The 20,734-nt window shown below is 63.1% G+C and overlaps 1 protein-coding gene across 10 annotated transcripts in view; it reads right to left on the bottom strand.

Moving 5' to 3' along the window:
- The window catches only part of PLEC (plectin), a 58,870-nt gene that overhangs the window by 16,887 nt on the left and 21,249 nt on the right, over positions 1 to 20,734 (bottom strand). For 4 of the 10 annotated variants that reach the window (XM_069466790.1, XM_069466781.1, XM_069466787.1 and 1 more), the window contains exons 2-19: positions 6,960 to 7,021; positions 6,475 to 6,564; positions 5,515 to 5,592; positions 5,340 to 5,432; positions 4,370 to 4,536; positions 3,935 to 4,050; positions 3,751 to 3,857; positions 3,544 to 3,663; positions 3,371 to 3,466; positions 3,056 to 3,183; positions 2,695 to 2,788; positions 1,916 to 2,070; positions 1,518 to 1,827; positions 1,359 to 1,436; positions 1,120 to 1,281; positions 799 to 903; positions 627 to 722; positions 214 to 339 (exon numbers count right to left, since the gene is read on the bottom strand). In XM_069466790.1, the coding sequence (XP_069322891.1) occupies positions 214 to 339; positions 627 to 722; positions 799 to 903; positions 1,120 to 1,281; positions 1,359 to 1,436; positions 1,518 to 1,827; positions 1,916 to 2,070; positions 2,695 to 2,788; positions 3,056 to 3,183; positions 3,371 to 3,466; positions 3,544 to 3,663; positions 3,751 to 3,857; positions 3,935 to 4,050; positions 4,370 to 4,536; positions 5,340 to 5,432; positions 5,515 to 5,592; positions 6,475 to 6,564; positions 6,960 to 7,021 (2,183 nt within the window). Of the gene's footprint in view, positions 1 to 213; positions 340 to 626; positions 723 to 798; positions 904 to 1,119; positions 1,282 to 1,358; positions 1,437 to 1,517; positions 1,828 to 1,915; positions 2,071 to 2,694; positions 2,789 to 3,055; positions 3,184 to 3,370; positions 3,467 to 3,543; positions 3,664 to 3,750; positions 3,858 to 3,934; positions 4,051 to 4,369; positions 4,537 to 5,339; positions 5,433 to 5,514; positions 5,593 to 6,474; positions 6,565 to 6,959; positions 7,022 to 7,683; positions 7,796 to 10,524; positions 10,649 to 12,175; positions 12,512 to 13,076; positions 13,108 to 18,352; positions 18,891 to 20,734 lie in introns of those variants that run through there. The other 6 variants (XM_069466780.1, XM_069466789.1, XM_069466783.1 and 3 more) reach the window with 6 other exon arrangements.

Below are 20,734 nucleotides of genomic sequence, written 5' to 3'. Positions count from 1 at the left end.
CTCCAAGGGTCAGGGATTCATACCGGCTGCGGCCAGCCAGGTCCCTATATACCCACATCTTTTCTCCCCCACACTCAGTGGCCTCTATGCCCCCCATCATGCATCCCCAACCCCTGCTGGCCCCTCTGGCTGCTCCCACCCCCAGAGTACCATGCAGCCCAAACCCCAGGCCAGACTCTCTCCCTGCACTCCTGCACCAAGAGTTTGCCTCACCTGGGCATCCTGCAGCAGGTCCTCGAGCCGGGTGACGGTGATGGAGCGGTCGCAGCTGTACTTCCTGCGCAGCGTCTCCTGCAGCTTCTGCAACTGCTCCTCAGCCTCCCGCACATCTGAGAAAAACTAGGGTGGTGGAAGGGGGTCATGCCAGGCTGTCTGGGCCAGGAGCCCCAGGCCAGAGCTGCCCCAGTGTAGGCCTAAGGGGTGAGGCCTGAGGCAAGGGACAATGAAGCCCCTGGGAGGCCCGGGGAGAACTCCAAGCCCAGTGGGACAGAGTTCAGGAAGCAGCTGGCAGCATCTGGACAGACAGGAAGCTATTAGTCAGGGGCCACGTGTCTGCCACAGGGGTCCAGGGGTTGCTCCAAGGCTGTAGCTGAGCTGTGTGGGGTGGGGGGATCTCCTGCTCTCACCTGGAAGTAGGCGGTGTTCTCCTTCAGGTGCGCCTCAATGCAGCAGCACAGCTGTAGCATCCAGCTCCACTGGGTCTGCAGGGCAGCCTGGAAGGACTGCAAGACAGCGAGGTCCTTGTCAGGCCCCATCCCACCCCCAGGGCCCAGGGTGGTCCCCACAGCCCTGCCCCACCTCTACTGTGGGCCGAGCAGGGTGGTCCTCCCGCAGCAGCCGGTCACCAGTATTCTGGAGCTCCTTGATTTTCTTTTCCTTCAGCTCCAGCTCACGCATCAGGGCCTGGAAAAAGGGCAGAGGGTCTCAGGGACAGTGTCGGGCTACGCTGGGGTCTGCCAGTCTCCCAGCAAATTTGACTTGAGTTCCATATTGGTGTCTGTGGATTCTGGAGCTGGACCTGACCAGCTACCAGCTGAGGTGCTCCCACCCTTGGGAGACAACCACGGGCACAGGTGGGATGGTCATGGGAGAGTTCTAGAAGGCCACTGCCTGCCTCACCGAGTAGCTCTCCTTCTTGGCAACCATGTTGGCATTGCGCTCACTCCAGTCGAAGGCCACCTCCTCTTCTTCCTTCTCGTTTAGCCACATCAGCTCCTTGGTGGCTGCCACCACAAAGTTATGCAGGCTCTCCAGGCACCGGAGGCGGGCCTTGGAGGAGTTCTGTGGGCAGGCAGGTGCGTGTCAGCAGGCCACAGCCTGCCCACCTCCCCCAGCCCCTGCCCTGCCCCCCCACTCACCAGCAGCTTGGCATACTGCAGGTCCAGCCGGCCCAGGCAGTCACGGTAGGCACCCCGGGTGGCAGGGGAGAGCTGGCCCTGCAAGAGACAAGAGGACTGAGGCCCACAGTGGCCGGGGCCTGGCCCCCACCCACTGCCCACTCCTTGGGTGCCACTCACCTCATCACTCCGCGCCCGCTCGATCTTGGCCCGAAATTCCTCGATGGACTGATGCAGGCCGCGGTGGCCACCCAGCTGTGCCTCCACGCTAGGCAGGTCCACACCCCACTCAGCGCCATCCACTCGTCGCTGGTTCTCTTCCACCCAGGCCAGCAAGTCCTGCAGGTAGCGCAGGGTGGAATCCTCGAGCTCAGGGCGCCTCTGCACACTCTGTAGCGTTACCTGGGTCACAGGGGCAGCCACGCCTGCCTTCAGCCGGAGGTTGTACTCGGTGCGAATGGCCACCAGGCGTTCGTGCAGGCGGTACACCCTGGGGCAGCAGAGTCAGGGAGGGGGTCAGCCAGGCCTCAGGGTGCCCATACCCAGGGCACCCAGGGATGGGTGAGGGTGGGCCCCACCTGCGGTACATCTGCTCGCCCTGTGGGTGCCGTCCATCCTTGAGGGTCTGCACGTCATTGAATAGCAGCCGGATCATGCCATCTGCCTTGTCCAGGTCCCGTTCCACCTCCCCCGCGCGCTGTGGCACTTTGCCTGTGGCCAGTAGCCGGACATCCTGCAAAGTGGTTATCTGTGACACAGAGCCCAGCTGACCCACCTCCTGATCCCACAGGAGCCTTGGCCAAGGTAGCTGCCCTCACTCGCCTGCCCAGCCCAAGTCGCAGGCCTCAGCTGGCTTGCTGCCCCCAATCCCCGTCCTTGCCTGCCCTCCCTACCGACCCTGACATGCACTTCTGGCCAAATCTACCCTCTAGCTCTCTGCAGGATTGGGAACAAGTCCACAGGAATTCTGCTAGGTCCAAGGACTAAGATGCCTTGTGGCCTTGTCCGTGACTTCCCTCCTCCTCCCACAACAAGCTTCTGCCCAGGCCACAAAGCCCTGTGCATGCTGGGCCCCACGGGCACTCAGCCGGCAGAAGGTCTGGGTCCTTCCCCCACCAACTCCTCCCTAACACCAAGCCACTGTATAGGAGGGGGACTGCTTGGTGCCCAGAAGACAACTCTGCCCAAAGCCTGTGGTGAAAGTTGGCTGCACACCAGGAGGGAGGAGCTCAGGCTTCCCCACCCCAAAGCCCGCCCCTGCCTGGCCAGCCCCTGCCAGGCTCCTTGGTTGCAGGGCGGGGCAGGCTAGGGCTCCCGCCTCCCTCCCGCCCATTCCAGCCCCATCCCTCCCCCTCACCGACTGCAGCAGGGCGTCGGCCTGGTTCAGCTGCTCCTCACACAGTCCAGCCTCCATCTGCAACTTGCTCACTATGCGCTGAAGACACTCCAGCCTGAAGCCCAAGGCACGCAGGGACCCACTTGTAAGTTGGGTCAGCCACCACCCTCCCTGGCCACAGAGCGCAGCCCCACTCCTGCTACAGCCTCCCTGGCCACACAGTACAGCTCCCCTCGCTCCAGCCTCCCCCGCCCACTGGCCCTCGGGTTAGCAGCAGCTCCCTGGCCTGGGGGGGTTTCCTCCCCAGGCAGTGACTCACCCTCGGGTGGCTCCCCTGCTACCACAGGGCTCCACCCACTGGGCCTCCCCCACCCCCGCCAACCTCTCAAACTCGCTCCGGAGCTGCTTCTCCCTCTCCAGGATGGCCACGTGGAGTTTGCCCCACTCCTTCTCCACGTCCAGCGGGTGGTAGCCAGGGGGCACCTTGAGCTGGCCTGCTTGCACCGAGGCCTGTGGGCAGGGCCAAGCTCAGGCTTGAGACTGCAGGGGGTGGTGGTAGGTGTGCTGGGCCCTCGGGCCCCCAGCCCACCAGACCTGGGACAGCCCTGGTCCCAGAGGTTCAAAAGGCGAGACCAAGTTGAACTCCAGAGGAGCCTCCCAGGACATTCCCTCACCTCCCTAGGGGATACCCCCTCACCTCCAGGGACTGGTAGATGCCCTTAGAGCGGTTCTTGTCTGCCTCCTTGGCTGGAAGCTCTGTTTCCTTAAACTTCAAGAACTGGCACCACAAGATCTGTGGGCACAGGGGTGTCAGCACCGTGCCCAGCCCCCAAGGCAGGCCTAGAACCCCTGCCCAAGTGGCAGACCCACCTCAATCTCCTCAAAGCTGGAAGGGAACTTGTGCTCCTCAAAGGCAGCTGTGTGATGCCTGATCCACTGCAGCAGCAGCAGCACCAGCTCCCGGTACTCCTGCCAACGAAGCTGCAGCTCCTGTGAGCACATGAGTGAGTGATCATCAGGGCCTGTTGGGGGCCATCAAGACACGAGGCCCACCTGCCCCCCAAGCCCACCACTCACATTGGCCCTCACCCCATCCTGTGCATCTGGCACTCGGGGCATGGCGTCATACAGGGATGAGACGTAGGTGATGATGGACTTCTCATCGGGCTGAGGCACGTCCACATCTGTGTGGGAGTGGGGGGTCAGAGGAGGCTTTGTCTGATAGAGGAGAGAGGGACAGGGAGGAGCCAGCGGCACGCACCCTCTGGGTCCAGGAGCCGAGTCACTCCCAGGTCCCGCTCTGCCACAGAGAAGGCCTGGTCCAGGTTCTCCAGGTTGCTCTGACGGTATACCTTGTTCATGTCGATGAGCATGGGCCTGTGGTGGGCATGGGCACAGGCAGAGTGCACTGAGTGCAGGGCACTGGCCAGCCAGGTCCCTTCTGAGCTGTCCAAATGGGACAGATGCTCATGGCTATGAGAACCAGTGGCCCAAGGCCTTGAGGAGGCAGCGGTGCTTCTGAAGGGCCCAGGAGGAGGTGGGTCGGGCGCCAGGGTGGGGCTGGGCCCTGCTGGCCTGCACCACCCAGAAGCCGCTGGCACTCACCCTCCCCGCCCTGACTTGTCTGAAGTTGCCCAGCTGAGGTGCCCTGGGGGTGCCCCTGGCCCACAGCCCTTCACTCCCCAGCACCACATACTTATGCCGGTGGATGATGGCATTGAAGAGGCGTCCATCGCGCCAGCTGGAAGTGAAGTTGTCACAGCGCAGGCCCTGGTAGCCCTCCACCATGCGCTGTGACCACAGCAGCAGCTTCTCCTTGGCTGTCATGTCCTCCGACTGCCCGCTCACCTGGATATCCGAGATCTGCCCCATGCAGTGGACAGGAGGGAGCAGTTCAGCCCAGCTGCCTGGCCTGCCCAACGCCCATGACCACATGCATGAGGGCGGGTGGCTCAGCACCCAGCTGGGCTGCGCAGGGTTCCCAGGGCTCTCCCCTTGGGGGAGATGTAGCTAGGACCAGCTGTATCTCAGGGCCACAAGCCCAAGCCACTCCAGCCAGCCACTGGCCACAAAGTAAGTCGGAGCCCCAGCACTCACCGCCACCACCTTGACTGAGGAGGCTTGGGGTGCACCCTATACCCCCAGAGGCTGGCATAGAGATGGTAGAGAGTGGGCACAAGAAGAGCAGGTGCAGGCCCAAAACCCCAAGGCCTAGGAAAGCCCCTCTCTGCTTGCTCGGGGTAGGACCCTGGGGACTGTGAATGGCACGTGGGCCTGGCAGCCTTCCTGCCCTGCTGTCTGTCATCCTGCTGGCCCATGTGACTCAGCTACCGTGCCAGCCAGGCTCTGCCTGCCCAGCTTTCAGATTTGTGGCTTCCTGTGCAGCCGGGACGGGCAATGGGTGAGTCAGCCGGTGCAGCCTATGGTGCTCCAGAAGTTTCCCCAGGGCAGGCAGCAGAGAACACATTCCTCCACAGGGAGGCTCCAGGCCCTGCCCAGCCAGGGCCAGAGGGCACAGAATAGGCTTGGAGAGAGGCCTAGGCCCTCAGGCCACGAAGCCAGCCAAGGGCTAGGGCTGGCAGGAAGGTGCCCAGGTGCCACCAGGCCAGCCCGCCAGCCCAGGAGCCCACGGCAACCCTGGAGACCCCTGCGGGTAACCATTCTACCTGGAAGTGCAGAATAATTGTCCAGATCAGGCCGAGGGTCAGCTTGGGGTTGCCATCAGCAATGTCATCATTCCTGATGTTCACCAGCTTCACCTGTGAGCAAGGACCTCTAAGTCATGGCCCACGGACCAAACCTGGCTGCATGAGGGGCCTGGGGCCAGGTGGGCAGCCTTACCTGGCGGTGCCGGAGGTAATCCAGGGCAATCTGGACATTCTGTAGCTTGTGGAAGCGCATCCTGCCCTTCTCCCGGGGCTGTGAGAGGAGGCATGGCATGGTCAGCGTCCACATAGCAGCTGCATCTCCTGGGTCCCACCCCTTAGTACCCCCCAAAGCAACTACAGCGACTGGGGCAGCAGCCCCTCCCACACCCCAGGTGCACCCTCTCCAGCTTGGAAAAGGAGGACGCCAGCCTAGAGTCTAGACCAGGCCCAGCAGGGGCTTAGGAAGTCCAGCAACCCAGGCTGCAGAAAGGAAGGAAGGGTGGTGGGGAGGAGACATGGTCAGGAAGCAGCGGGTGGAGGGCAGTGGCGGTAAGGGAGGGTCCTCCTGCCTGGCGGTGGCAGCCACGGCAGCTGGTGATGGGTCCCAGGCCCAGCCCCAGGCAGCACAGCAGGCAACTTGGCACACGGCCATCTGCCCACCCAAGGGCCAGCCATGGGTCAGCTAAACTAGCCGCCATCCCCGGCTGAGCTGGGCTCCACGGTCTCAGGTTGCCCACGTGCCGCTGTGGCCAGCAGGCACAACCACTCACCAGGCGCAAGCTCCTGATTACGTCCCGCTCCCTCGGCTGCCCAGCCAGAGCAGGGCAAAGGGTAAAGAGCAGAGGTCAAGGATCAGAGTCCAAGCAGCAGAGAAACCAAAGCAGAGCAGAGCATGAGGTTACTGTGTCAGGGCTCCAAGGCGGAGGGCAGCAAGGGTCCGAACAGCCCAAGGCATGGGGGTCGTGGCCACTCCTAGGCCAGCCCTCAGCTGCGATGCCCCAACACCTTGGATGGGCGGGCACCGTGGGGCAGGCCGGCCTGCTCCCCGGGAGAAGGCAGGAGGGGCTGAGCTGGACACAGAGTGGGTAGGAGAAGGTCCCAAGGAGGGAGGTCAGGCAGGGGAGCCCAGGTGGAGAGGTGGGGGCACACGCACCAGGCTGTCCCCGGAGAGGACCTCCAGCAGGGAGATGAGATTGTGGCCATCTCGGAGGTCTTCATATAGATCACTGATGTGCCTCTGGGCCTGCAGGGACAATAGGAGCTGGGCTGACCACAGATCCCCACACCCACCAACAGGCCCTGGAGGGCAGAGCCCAGAGCTGGGCCCTAACCCCAGAGGGGCAGAGATAGGGTCTGAGTCCCTCAGGGCACAGAGCACGGCCTCTGCCCCTTGGAAGCACCTACCTCTACCCTCCAGTGCTACGGAGAAGCCAGGAGAGACCAGGAGAAGGAAGAGGAGTAGTAGTAAAGAGACAGGAGCGAGCATGGGGAGGAGAGAGGACAGAAATGACAGGTTTCAGAGATGAAAGGCGAGAACAAGGGCAGGTGAGGACAACCATGGGGCAGGTGGGGGTACCCTCCTCCCCGACCCCCAGCCTCCTCTGCCTCAGGAAAGGCTTCTGAGCACATGCCACTGACCTTGATGAGGTGCTTGTTGACCCACTTGGTGAAGGTTTTCTTCTGCACACGGTCCCGCTCATCTGGGTGGGGGACAAGGCCAGTTTACCCAGGGCCTGGGAGAAGCTCAGAGAAGCCCTAGAGGCAACCGCTGTGCAGACACAGAGGCCAGGCTGGCCGGATCCCACCTGAGGAAGCCCCCAAAGCCTCCCTGAGATCCCACAGAGAACCAGCCCTCCCCTCGGCCCACTGCCCTGCCAGGACAGCAGAGACCCTGGTGCCTGGCCTGGCCAGCTCTGGTCCAAGCGGGAGCTCAGGCACAGGGAGGCCTGCTGCTCAATCCTCCACTGTCTCTGCTCAGAGAGGGGAGAGTCCAGAGCCATGCCCGGATTGCACAAGTCCCAGCCTGCTCTGCAACACGCTGCCTCTGCGACCTAGGCAGAGGTGCAGCAGAGCCGGGGAGTTCAGGGAAAGCTGTGTTCTCCCAAAAGGGCAGTGGGCCTTCCCCAGGGTGGGCAGAGAGAGCCCCTCAGTCTGCCCTGGCCCTACAGCTAAGGCTCAACGCCCTGGATGGCCTTGTGGACGCTGGGGAGCCCAATCCACACTGGGCATGGGTGGCTAACCCCCCAGCATCCCCCCACCTCAGAGTCTGGATCCCCACCCCCACAGGCTGCCAAGGCTTCCTGCCACAGGAAGGAGCTGCTGCTACAGAGGCCCGCCCTATACAGCAGGGAGTGCCCGCTACCTTTCTTGCCCTCCGAGGCCCTGAGCACAGCCAGGTAGAGGTTGTCCTCCGAGCTGGTTCTCTTGCGACCCAGGCCCTCGGGCTCAGGTACACGGAGCTGGTGCTGGGACATGGTGCTGCCCTGCCCCCTCAGCTGCCCTGTTCCTCCGCCCTCAATGCTAGGCAGCCCTGAGTGGCACACAGGCGGCTATGGCTGCACGGGATGATCCCTCGGCACCGGCTCAGCTCGGAGTCGGTGTGGACACTCCCTGCCTGCAGTACTCCCCAGCAGGCGGCCGTCCCACCCCCAGCCCCACCCTGCCTGCCAGAGAGGAGTGTCCCAGCGGGAAGGAGGAAGGCAGCTCCTCCCCCACAGCCACACCCTCGGCAGGCCAGAAACAGGAAACGGGGGTTTCCTCACCCACTCTGCCTACCGCAGCCCTGGGGGATGGCACCTGGGGAAGCAGGGGAGCATGGTACTTCATTGCACAGACTGGTGCCAGGACCGCAAAGGAATGCACACCATCCCCACAACCACCCAGAAGGACCCCCCTATCATGGGGAGGGGCCCCCATCACCTAAGGCTGGCGCCTGAGTGGGGCTGGGGCTGGGCTTCAAGGCCACACCTCTCTGTTTCCTGTGGCTGCTCTAAACCACACCTCCTCATAGACCTGCACTAAGAAAGGACCACGCCCTACCCTGTAGCCGCCATCCCTGCCAAGCTCGTCGGCCACTGCTCCCAGCCACAGGGGTCCTATGCCAGGCCAGCCCCTCCCAGCTACCCAGCAGTCATGCCCTGGAGCAAAGCCTGCCTGCAGAGCCCACCCCAAGCCCAGGCTGACCAGGCAGCACACCTCAGGGAAGGGGTGCATAGCTAAGTACTGACTCACAGAGGCAGGACCGCCCAGCTGCAGGGACACTTCCACACATGGGGGGGTGACGCTGGGGGTGGAGGGGGGCCCAGGCACTGTGACTCACTGGAAAGGAAGCCACACCTGGGGCAGGACATGGGGGCTGCTCGCAGTCGGGTGGGGCTTGCAGAGAGCAGCTGCTCAGGGCTATAAAGGTGGAAGACCTGGGCAAAGGGCATCAAGGGCGCCAGTGACTGATGGGCCTGCCCTGGTGGGGCCTCTGGCTCCTCAGATCCATGGCCTATGGCCAGCATCTAGGACTGCCCAGCCCACCCGACCACCGTAGGAAAAAATGCACCATCCCAAACCACAAGAATTTTCCAGTCTGTGCATCTAGCTTGATGTGATCCAGCTGTGAGGTGCTGAAGGACTGCCCCCCTTCCCACAGTGCTCTCAAGCCTCGGGCCTGAGTTCCAGGAAAAGCTCACCCCACCCCAGCCCTACTGCCCCTCTGTGGCCAGGCGAGGGAGCCCAAATTCCCATGGAGTAGGAGGTACCCAAGCCAGGCAGAGGTGGTTAAGGCCCCATCTTCCATGCCTAGGGCATAGACCCAAACATCTTACAGCCACCTCCACCTCTGAAGACACCCCATCTCCAAGCCTGGACTCTTGAGCCTGGCCTGAGATTTGGGGAGACCCCTGGCCTTGCTCTGCCCCCTGTGCAGCCCAGTAGCCCCCTAAACCCCACCAGACTCCAGTTTATCCCCTCCTGAGGCCCTCCACAATCCCAAATCTGACCCCACACTGGTCAGTGTTCCCAGCGTGCTCTAGAACATCTCACACCCACACTCACCCACCTGGCCCTCCCCAGGTTTGGAGTCGTAGAAGCCTGCCTGACTCTTCAGAGGCCCCTGCTGTATACAGGCTAACAAAGGGCCCAGCAGTGCAGGGGGTGCTGATAGGGGCAGGGTGGGGGGCACCTTGCAGGAGTGGGGCTGCCATTCTGCTCAAGGGGCACACACCACAGGCTCCTGGGAATGGGGTGGTGGGCATGGGGAACTCCAGGAACTGCCAGAATCTGGAGGAGCCTGGGCCTAGGGTTGGAGAGGCATGTGGGCCCCCACCAATCCCCTTCTCCAGCGTAGTCTGCCACTAGGGCCTCCAAGGATGCCCAGGACAGGGCTGGGGCTCCACCACCCCTTCCCACTGGAAGCCTTCCTGCCTCTGGTGCCTCCTTCCTCTGAGCTCCTCCTCCCTCGTGATCCCTCCCCTCTCAGGCCTGCCTGCTCCTTGCCCCTTCTCCAGTCCATCCTATTCAGACCCTCAAACCAATAGGCAACCGCTCGCAGGTTGGCCGGCCCCCATCTCCCCCAGCCAGGCCACGCCCCCTCCTCCAACGCTGCCACACACCTCACCTGGCCCTGCCAGCTCTGTGCTGCCCCAGACACCCCCAGCACTGCTGCTCCTGAACATCTGTCTGACTCCTGTACAGTCCAGGCAGCTGACCCTCAGCTACTAGCACAGTGTTCCTTAGGGGACAGAAGCATTCCCCCGCTTTTTTTTACAGATGTAGAAACTAAAGCTGGATGCCCGATAGCTAGTGAAGATCTGGTCCTGCCAGGGAAACGCCCAAGACTGGGAAGGGAATCCCGCTGGCCAAGGAGAGCTGCAAGTCAGCAAAAGTCGGGGAGCCCAACGCCTGCCTCCCTCCCTTGCTCCTCCCTCCTGCCCACGCCTGGCTGGAGACCAAGGCCAAAGCCAAGGCTGGCAGGGAGCAGCTGGGGGTGGGCTGGCCCTGCCCCTCCCCCACCCCCTTCTCAAGAGACAAACTAGTGGGCCGGGGACACCACTGGGCCTCACTCCCCAGGTGTTTCCGGCGGAGGTGGAGGCGGGGCTGCACCTGGGCCAGGCACCACCCTCATCCCAGCCCAGGCAGCAGTTCCTAGCAGAGACCCAGCCCTCACAGATGAGGCTACAGGTCCTGTGCCACCAACCCTTGTGGCCGCACCCACCTATGCAGCACAGCTGCCGGTAGAGGTAGCCCCTGCGGGTCCGCTCGCAGCCCCCATCCAGCCAGCACGGCCGCTCCAGCAGGACCTCTCTCTGTGAGGCAAAGGTGCCCCCCACCTCCCACATGCCTGCCAGAGCCACAAGCCCCAGGTGGCCTAGGGTCACCCACGGACAGCAAGGTGGCTCTGCTTCCAGCCCAGGCTGCGAGGCTGCTCTCCACATCCCCCGCCCACCACGGTGGGAGGGAGGCCCAGACCAGAAGAACCTGCCCCTAGCGGGGTGGCTCCGCCCAGCGCAGGCCAGGAAGCCCTGCCCCAACCCTGGGAGAGAAGCCACTCAGCCCCAGGGTCGGGTGGGAAGCTGCCCCAGGACAAAGCAGCCTAGGGGTTGTCTGGGGCCCGGGCTTCCTGGGAGGGGAGCCCCGGGGGATACACACACTGGGAAACTCCCCTAGACTGACGTCTGCAAGAGGGCCACTCCCAGCGGGATGTGCGGTAGGGGCTGCGGCCACCAGAAGGAAGGTGGGGGATGGTGCGCAGGCGGTGGGTAAAAAACAGTCAAGAACAAGACCCAGGCCTGTAAGCCTGGTATCACCAGGTGGGGGCAGCGAGCAGGCTGAGAGGGGAGCCCCCGTCCCACATGCACACGGGAAAGAGGTGGGCTGATGGAGCGAAGGACAGCGTCTGGTCCCCAAACAGAAAAATCTGAGGGAGAAGAAGGCCTCAGCCCTCAGCCCAAGCATTTTATTGAATGCTCCCTCCCTGCAGCTGAGTCACCAGCTGCTCCCAGGAGCCCCCAGGCCACGCCTAGAAGCCCCATCCTAACTCAGATCTCAAGTCCAGGGATCCACCACAAGAGGCAGAGACTGAGCAGGCCCGTTAGGGGGCAGCCCTGGTCAGCTTCCCCCCTCACAACAGGCGAGTCCCTGTCTGAGGTGTGGCTGGTGTCCCCATTAGGGCAGTCCTTCTGGCCAGAAGCCCAGGCACAGAACTGCCCAATCCCCAGCCCTGCCCCAGGCTCCATCCACTTCAGCTCCACCCCATCCTGTGCAGGACACAGCTGCTGCCTCTGCCTCAGGCGATGGCCCAGAAGCTGGTGACTTTGAGCTGGGAGGGCAGAGTACAACCTGGCTGCCTGCCCTGAATATGGTCCTAGCCCTACCTGAGGGCACGTGGCACCTGCCTCCCCTCTGTGCAGCTCCACACCACGCTCTGTGGGTGAGGAGATAATGCCCACCTCAGTCCTGCCCAGGACAGCCACTTGGGCTCACCTGTCCCTGCTGTGGCAGCTGGGAGGACCCTCCCTTCAGGAGGGGACGCTCCTGCACTGCCCAGGCTCCCCAGTGGAGCCCAGTCCCAGCCTCTCCTTCCATGCACCTGCTGGGTACAGCTCCAGGCTGAGCACAGCCGCAGAGCCCTGCCCCACCCTGGGAAGCAGGCAGGGTCTTCCAGGTAGGGTAGGGGCAGGGGGCCTACACAGCTTTCTCAAACACTCGCCTTCGGTTGTTTAGCTCAGAGACAGGAAGAGGAGGGTGCAGGGAAACTCAAGGGGTGGGAGGGAGGCGGCCCCTCCGCCTCTGCCCCGCCCCCAGCTCCCTGGCAGGGGCGGTGGCCAGTGACAGTGGCTGAGGCGGTAGCAGCAAGCAGTGCTTACCTTGCTCGTCCTGCGCCTGTTGACGCCCCCTGCACCAATGCCACACAGCAGCCAGGGTGACAACATGGCCCACAACCACCAGGGAGGGAAACAGGCTGCCCGACGGCTCCATGGCCGCCAACCACAGCTGCCAGCACCGCCCTTCGTGCGCCAGGAGCCGGCTGCTCCAAGGCTGGACAGTCCCCTCCCTGTGTGGAGGGCGCAAGGGGGAGCGCCCAGGGACCAGACCAGCGCCTGCCCTGCCTGCAGGACCGCCCTCAGCCGCAGCAGCCTGGGGACCAGGACAACTCCCGGCCACTGCACCAACTGGGCTCACCGCCCTCCTTGCCTCCTCCCTCCTGCCCGCCCGGCACCTCCCCACCCTCCCTCCGACCTCAGCCCAGCTCAGCTGTCCCTGCGCAGAGCTGTGAGCTCAAGGTTAGCGGGAGCCTTAACCCCTGCCTACCCATGGCCACACCCGCCAGGAGGAGGGGCCTACAGTACGCATGGCCAAGCCGCAGCACCCCCCCCAGCCCAGCCTGGCCGCCTCAATACAAGATCCGCCTGTCCGCCCAGCCCCCGCCACCTAGCTGTCCCCACCAGAGCGAGGACCCAAGCACCCCATTCTACCTCCAAGGGTGCCCTCTGGGGACAGCTGTCAGGCGATGCCAGTGCCCCAGTGCTCCCACCCCAGGCCTGCAGCTGACTCCACCACACTCAAAGACGTGCACCCGCCTCACTAGTCCCAATGTCCCCATGTGGGACCTCGGACAGGGTCCAAGGGGGGTGTAGGTGAGGGCCTGGGAAGCAGAGTAGGTGCAGGATGGAAGGACAGAGCCCTGGTCTCCAGCCCCTGCCCCAGCCCTTTGTCCCCTCTCCTTAGCCCAGCTCTCACAAGACTCTCAAGGGCTGCCCCACCTACCGGGCACGATCTTCATTGGGGACAGCAACAGGAGCCCACAGGGCGGACAAGGAGCGGGCGAGGGGTGTGGGGGGTCACAGGCCCTGTGGAGGCAGTGAGCCGGCAGCAGCAGCGGCGGGTGGGAGGAGGGTGCGGTGGCGGCTGTCAGCAGCAGTGCATGGGGGAGGGGAGCAGTGGGCAGGGGCCCAGGGGGATATAAATATCTGAGGAGGGCAAGCAGGGCCCGTCACTGGTCCAGACTTAGAACATGACGTGCAGAGCGAGGGCGCCCAGGTTCTGTGGCCTTCTGGAGCCGGGTCTGTCCAGGTGGCGCTGTCCAACACCCCTAGGTGCCCACTGGTGATTCCAACCACACAGAACAAGGCACAGGGGCCTCGGGCTCATGTCCCATGGAGGAAAGTGGCACCCACTCTGTCTGACCTGCCCACACCAGGGGGTGCTCCTGGAAGCACCACTCAGGCCAAGGGACACAGCTGCCCTTTCTCCCAGAGGGCCCAGCGCAGGTCACTCAACACAACACCTGGCCCCAGGGTGACAGGACAGCCTCCCCAAGGTCACGCTGCTGGCCAGAGACCCTGGCAGCCCAAAATCAGAGCCCAGACAATGTGAGCAAGTGCCTACCCCACAGCACAGGGCTGCGTCTACCTACCCCAAGCCTCTCCGGTTGTCCCAGGCAGGCTGCGACAGGGAAGGCCCTTCCTGGGCCAGAGAGAGACACTGTCCTGGCCCTGCCCACAACCCCAAGCAGCCCTGGTCCGTGGAAGGCCTGAAGTTGGAGGTCATGTCAGCAGGCAGGCCCTGCATATCCTGTGCTGATCTGGATCCCAGGGCACCCAGAGAAACAGGATGTGGGGACATAGTCCTGCCCTCCTCTTCCCAGGAGCCCGGACCTGCTGGCCAGACCCCAGGTCTGGCCCTAGCAGACTGACAATGGAATATCTCATTTTGTGGGAGACTGACAATGGCACATCCCATTTTGTGGCACTTCCTTGGTGCCGTTGTATTGAATCCTAAGCAACTCCTGTGGAGCATCACACAGGTGAGAACCTAAGGAACAGAAAGGGGAGGAGCCCACAGGACTCCCACGAGGCCGCAAGGGGAGCCCAGATGTGAGCCCAGGCGGTCTCTGCCTTGCGCAAAGCCTCCGCCTGCAGCAAAGGACAGCAAACTACACATGGGGTGGGATCACAAAGGGTCCGGGACCACAGCCCAGGGCCCTGCAGCCCCATGGTTCAGAAGCTCATTTCTGAAGGAAACTGGTCTGCGGTGGCTGGCTGTGGGCAGCCAGGTGCTGGGCTAGCTCAGGCCACCAACAAGGATGGGGGACACCCACTGCCCCAAAGGCAGGCCAGCAAGGGCCCGAGTTCTGACTGAGCTGGCCAGCAGTGGACAGGGTCTTTGGCCCTTTCCCCCCACCTGGCTGTAGGGGGCTTCAGAGGAGCCTGGGTGAGAACGGGCTCTCAGAGGTAGGAGTGCCTCTGGCTGCAGTGGGCAGCCCCTCAACCACGCCACAGAGGCCTGGATATGACCTGGGCTTTTGGGACACCCACACCACACACACCGACACCACACACAGGGGCAACTCTGATAGGGTCGTGCTCATCCCTGTATTCCCGGATTCTGGCATGTGAGGGTACTAGAACTGTGGGTCTGAGGCAAAGACAGATCTGCACGGGGTAGTCCCTCCAGGGCTCCTGCACAGGCTGCCAGGGAGGGCCCAGCCCCAGCAAACGCCTGGGTCCCTCCCTCTCTCCTCTCCCCCTGCAGCCCCATCCCTGCCTTGCCCTACCTTGGCCCAGCTGAATCAGCTCCTCCATGCTGTACCTGTCCATGGCTGCCGAGCACAGGCCAGGCCGCTCACACCAGCAGAGAGGAAGGCAAGGCAGGAAGGAGGGAAGGGGTGGGAGGCAGAGGGAGGGCTCACTCATGCCCTGGCCTCCCCGCCCAGCGCTGGGAACGGTGGCTCCTCCTCAGGGCCACCCTCAGTGAGCAGCCAGAGAGCAGGAGCCCAGTGTAGACCTACAGGACGGGTCAGACCAGCCCAGGCGGACCAGCCTGGGGATGCAAGGGACCAGCCTGCCTGTAATCCCTGAGCCTTCAGGCCCCAGCCCACTGGTCTTCCCTACTGTGCCTGCCCTGCCCAGCCCACCCCACAGCCTTCCCTTCCCTCTGCAGGCCCCACCAGCCCAGCCCTGTCACCCCACCCACCCACATTCCAGGCACCCACGTGCCCTGTGGCATTCAAGAGCCACGTGGAAGCAGAGTTTCAAACTACCCCCCAAGCCCTCCTAAGCACCCATGTCTCCTCAGCCCCCAAAACTGGCCCCTTCCTGTGTGAGATCCCACAACCAACTCAGTCCCAGGCACTATGGTCTGGCTGGGCCAGCGTGGCACCTCCTGTCTCTGCCTCTGCCTTCCTCCTCCACACCCCTTTCCACCTAGCTGCTGCAGGACCCAACAAAAGGCAAATCTAATACCACCATAACTGCGCTTAAAAACCTACCAGAGCTGTACAGACATACCCTGCGTGCAAAGCTAGTGATCATCACAAAAAGCCAGTCCCACCTCCAAACAGGGTGCTACATATAGCCATGAAGAAGAGCAGGGCAGCTCTACATCCACCTTCATGTCTCCTCCACAATGGAGGGTCACCCAGGGAAGTTAAGACCTAAGTGTGTCCTCTGATGTCTACATAGGGCCCCCTGCTAAGTGGAAAATGTCTTGGCAAAGTTCATCGGGAGTCTTTTGTCTATACAAATCTCAGTTCACTCTGAATTTTGAGCCAGGGAAAATGTTACTATTCCAAACATAAATGGAATTCACATACAAAACCCACCCCAACGGCTTGCTACCACACAAAGTCAACCCAAACTCCTTGCCGGAGGCACAGGGCCAGCCCACGTGTCCTCACCCTGCCCTCCGGCCACAGCCCCACAGCCTCCCTCTCTCCCTCTTTCTGCTGGGCTGCTCCGGGCAGGGCAGCACTCCTTACCCAGGCCTCAGCTCAGGGCACCTCTGCAGAGGGCCTCCCTGATGGCTCCTGTCACGCCTCCCAGAGCTTTCTCCTCACCCAACTCATCCGCACATATCTGGGGGTTCCCTGGGACAGGGCTCAGTCTGGGTCTGGCCCTGGCCTGAGTGTAGCTGAACAAGCAGGTGGACACCTTCCCACACGGATGTGCTGCCTGGAGGCCCACAGGGCCCCAACCCAGAGACAGTAGACCACCACGGCAGTGGGGCGGGGGACACACAGGCAGGGGCCAGGTACAGCAGGCATTCCCAACTGGCCTTGCTCTGTCCTCAGCTTCCTAGCCAGAGCTGACGGACAGAGGCAGCCCTCCCAACCAGAGCCATTTTGGTGACCAGTGCAATCACCCCACAAGCTCCTGACCTTGCCCTTCTGCCATGGAGGGGCCATGCCATGGGGAAGGACAGGGTCTATGTGGCTCATTACTTGGTCACTTTAAAAACTCTGAGAAGTGGACAGTTTTTGGTGCCATCAGAACTGCCCCAGCCTATATGTGGAACCATCATGATCCCTGCCAATGATAGGGGCCTGGGACCTAGCCCTGGCCCTGAGCCACACCCAGCACCCAAGCCTTCACCCTCCCTCAGCCCCCTGCCCCACCCTGTGAGGGTGGGAGGGGGGGACTGGGGGGTCCTTGTCTGCTGGCCCTGACTCAGCCTGGAGCTGGAGCTCATTTCCTGTTGGAAACTGTGAGCTGCCACTGGCGGCTGTGGCTGGGAAGGGAAGACTGAGTCACCTCCTCGGGGACGGGGGTTGGGGGGGGTGCCCTCAGCTCTGCCTGCTACGGCCACACCCAGTCCCCCCTTCCTGGCCCTTCTGCCAACTGCTGCCCAGCTGGCCCAGCCTGGCCACGGACAAGGAAGGAAGGAAAGAAGAAAGGAGGGGCTCGCACTCACCACACCCAGGGCCCGAGGATGGGGAGACGGCTGGTCTGCCAAGTGGCTGAAAGTGGGCAGGGGCTCAGGGGGAGGGGAAGCCAGGGGACCAGAGCCTTGACTACACGCCCAGCCAAGCGGTTTTCATCTCATGGCTCCTCTTGGGAGACTATGTCACCCTGCTCACAGAGGAGCTAGAGAGGCCATACCACTTGCCTGAGGCATGGGGAGAGCCAGAAGGCTGCCCTTGCCACAGCCCTCACTGACCCTCCCAGATGGGCTCCCACAGAACAAGCCAGCCAGAACTGGGGTTCCTGCTCAGCACCCTGTGCCCCAAGCAGCTTGGGCCTGCACCTAGGTCCCCTCACCCCATTCTCCTGGCAGGCCCCCCACCCTGCTAGCCTCAGCCCAGGCCCCTTCCCCATCCCTTAGAGAACAAGTTTCTCCCCCAGTGGCAAGCCACAGAGAAATGGGGTGGAGGCCAAGCCTACTTTGTGCTGGGGGACCCGGGCTGCCCTGTGCTGGCACTGAGGGCACTGTGCTCTGGGAGTACCTGAGAGGGCTTCGGGCTGCATAGGACACATCTGCCCACCTGGGTCCTGCTTGCACAGGCACAGGGGACAGAAGGAGGCCACAGAGAAGACACAGAATGAGGGGTCTCTGGGAAGGATGATGGGACCTGTCCCACCCTTTGGGACCTGGTTCCTACCTGAGAGGGGCCTACCTGACTGTGCCAGAACCCACCAAGCCCTGGCCTCTGCCAACCAGAGGGTTCTCCTGCCCTCCCCATCCCACCCAGGGCCACCCCTGACACTAGTCAAGCACCTGATTGCTGGTGATGCCCAACACTCTGTGCAATACTGAACCTGGGCCAATACCTGGGGCAGGTGTCACCCCACTGTGCAGGCTCACAGATGTGGAGCAGTTCGCCCGGGCCACACTGTCCCAAGCCAGCACCTGTTCTGCACACCCCTACCTCTGTGCAGAGGGGCATCCAGGCAGAAAGGTCACTGGGACAGGGAGAGGAGTGACAGGGGGCAAAGGCCAAGGCAGTGCTGGGGAGAGGGCCAGCAGCTGGCCCCTCAGGCCCTGTGTCCAGCCCTGGGGTACGCTTGGGGATGGGCTGGCATCAGCCCACAAGCTCCTCCTCTGCTGACCCACCCCAAAGTCCTCAATCCAGAAGGAGGAGCCACATGGTTCCACTGACCAGCCCACCCAGCACCCTCAGATAGAGAAGGCGCCACCTGCTGGCATGAGCAAAACTCCTGCACACACACTGCCTGCCCTAGCCCACCAGGCCTTGGCTTGAGCGTTTGACAGCCAGAACCCCCCACTTTCTGCCCCTCATGAGCTGGGGCCAGGATGCAGCTGACCTGTGGTTGGGGCAGGCTCTGGGCCTGGTGTGGCCAGGGTCCCCAGGGTGGTGGCAGGCACCACAGGGGTTTCAGGTGTCCCTTCCTCAGGCTCCTTCCGGCGGTACACCCGCTGCTCCTCACGGGCAGGGCTCTCAGCCGGCAGTGGCCCCCGCTTGGGCAGGGGGCCCAAGGGACCCTGCACAGCCTGCACATGGGGGCTGCGGCGTGCAGGCATCACCATGGCGACAGGGCGGCGCACGCGCTGCAGAGAGGCAGGCACGATCTCCGGCGGCAGGTGCAGGTACTGGCGCAGGTGGGTGATGCCTTCGTTGGTGAGGTACCAGTAAAAGTGGCGCCAGGCAAAGGTCTCCCTCACCATGCCCCGAGCCCTCAGGGAAGCCATGGCGCGCATGACCTGCAGGTTGGTGACACCAGGCACGTGGGGGTGCAGGCTGCGAGGCCGCCGGTCCTTCTTGGCCACCATCACACCCTCACGGAAGAGAACCTCGTAGATGGCCCGCAACTGGTCCAGCGGCAGGAGCATGCCAGCCACCATGGCTGCCGGAGAGCCGGGTGTGCCCACAGGCAAGGGCGGCCAGCAGGGCACAGAGAGGAAGCCTGAGGAGGCTCCCTCGGCACAGGGTGCAACAGAAGCCCTCTGCAGGGCAGGCAGGCTCAGGCACAGGCTCTGGGACGGCGTGGTTTGCGGCGCCTGGCTCCCTGGCTCTTTCGATTCCAGCCGGCACTGCTGCCTGCCTGACCGCCTGTGCGAGCCTCCCGCCCGCCCGCCCTCCAGGACGCTGGGCCAGCCCCCTCTGACTCAGCAGCATGGGCGGCCCCTCCCACCCACAGCCAACAGGGCCCCTCATGGACTCAGGGGCACCTCAAGGCAGCAGCCACCCCCACGGCTGCTGCCCCTTTCCCCTCCCAGGCCCCACAGCGCCAACGTCAGAAATTACATCAGTTTCTAAACACTTCCTTCAAGGTTCCTAAGATTGTGGAGGTGGTGGGGAACAAGGAGTAGATATAGACCAAGAATCTATAAAAAAAAGGTGGCAGATTGAGTGCGGGGGCAGGGAGGGGTCCTCAGGCCAGGGAGCCCACCACGGATGTGACTCCAGGGCATCGCGGCTTCACACAGCTCTGAAGAGGGGGCACCTGAAGTCTGAGGGAGGACATGGGAAGAAGCTGGGCCTTGGGGGGCAGAAATCTGTGGGGGCAGCAGAGGGTACTGCTAGAGCACATGGACAGGAGGGCTGCAGGCAGCCCTGCTGCTGTCTGTCAGACAGGCAAAGGGACAGAGCCCCCACCTCCAAAGGCTGGGCCTGGAGGCAATAGCCACTGATTTAACACTTCCCCTTCCAGGCCAGATTAGGGATGGCCCAGAAACACTGCAGCCACTCTGAGCCCAGAGCATGCTAAGAAGAGCATAAGGTGGGGCTGACTGGGGCCTCTACCCACCCCCAGTCCAGGCCAGCTGTCAGAGGCCGGAGACTCCGGCTGCTGCAGGAAATCAAAGTCACCCAGTCCCTACCGCCCACACAGACTCCCACCTTGGGCACCGAGAGTGCCTGCCTGTGGTCTAGCTAGACAGATTAAGGCCAGAAGAATACCACAGCAGGAGAGAGTCAGGGGCCCAAGGGAAAGGAAGAGGAAATGGCCCAGTAAGGCCCTAGGAGTCTGGCCCAGCCACACCCGTCACCACCCCCAGCCCCCACAACTGAGGGTCCAACCATGGATAGCCTGGGCCTCACCCAACACCCCAACTCGCCCATGCTGTGCCCCATCAACCCCCAACCGGATTCGTGCTCTCCACAAGCTGACACACCCATTCCCACCAAGCAGGGCTAGCCCAGGAACTGATTATAAATAGGGCGGGGGTGGGGGATCTCGAGGTGGGAGGCACTGGCCAGCCGGCAGGCAGGCGGCCAAGGAGCAGCTCGTGGGGGCGGGTTTATGGGGCCGTCGCCATGGCGCCACGGTGCAGGCTCCAAACACACACACACACACACACAAACACGCACGCACACACACAGCGTGGAAACCCTGAAGGCACAGCCAACTGCTCCCAAAGCCCGCCTGCCGGGACACTCACTGCAGCACTGACACCACTCTCCCTCCCCTCCGGCAAGGCCCATGCAGGAATGGGGGTCCAGCCCCTTGAGGAGACCTCTAGGAGGGTGCAGTGCCACCTCAAGGGACACCGAGAGACAGACAGGCAGCGGCCATGCACCCTCAGCACTGCAGTGCCTGTAGACCCTCCACACCACCAGGGCTGTGCTTGGAAACCTACAACAGCTGGGATCCAGGCCTCCCTCAGTCCAGCAGCCCAGTCCAGCCCTGTGCCCACAAAAGTTCCTTTTCTCTCAGCCTGTCCCTCAGCCCCCTACACACTGACTC

The sequence above is a fragment of the Eulemur rufifrons genome, chromosome 3 (assembly GCF_041146395.1).
Source record: "Eulemur rufifrons isolate Redbay chromosome 3, OSU_ERuf_1, whole genome shotgun sequence".
In the NCBI taxonomy this organism is placed as follows: Eukaryota; Metazoa; Chordata; class Mammalia; order Primates; family Lemuridae; genus Eulemur; species Eulemur rufifrons.
This window is presented reverse-complemented; position numbering and strand designations above follow the sequence as displayed.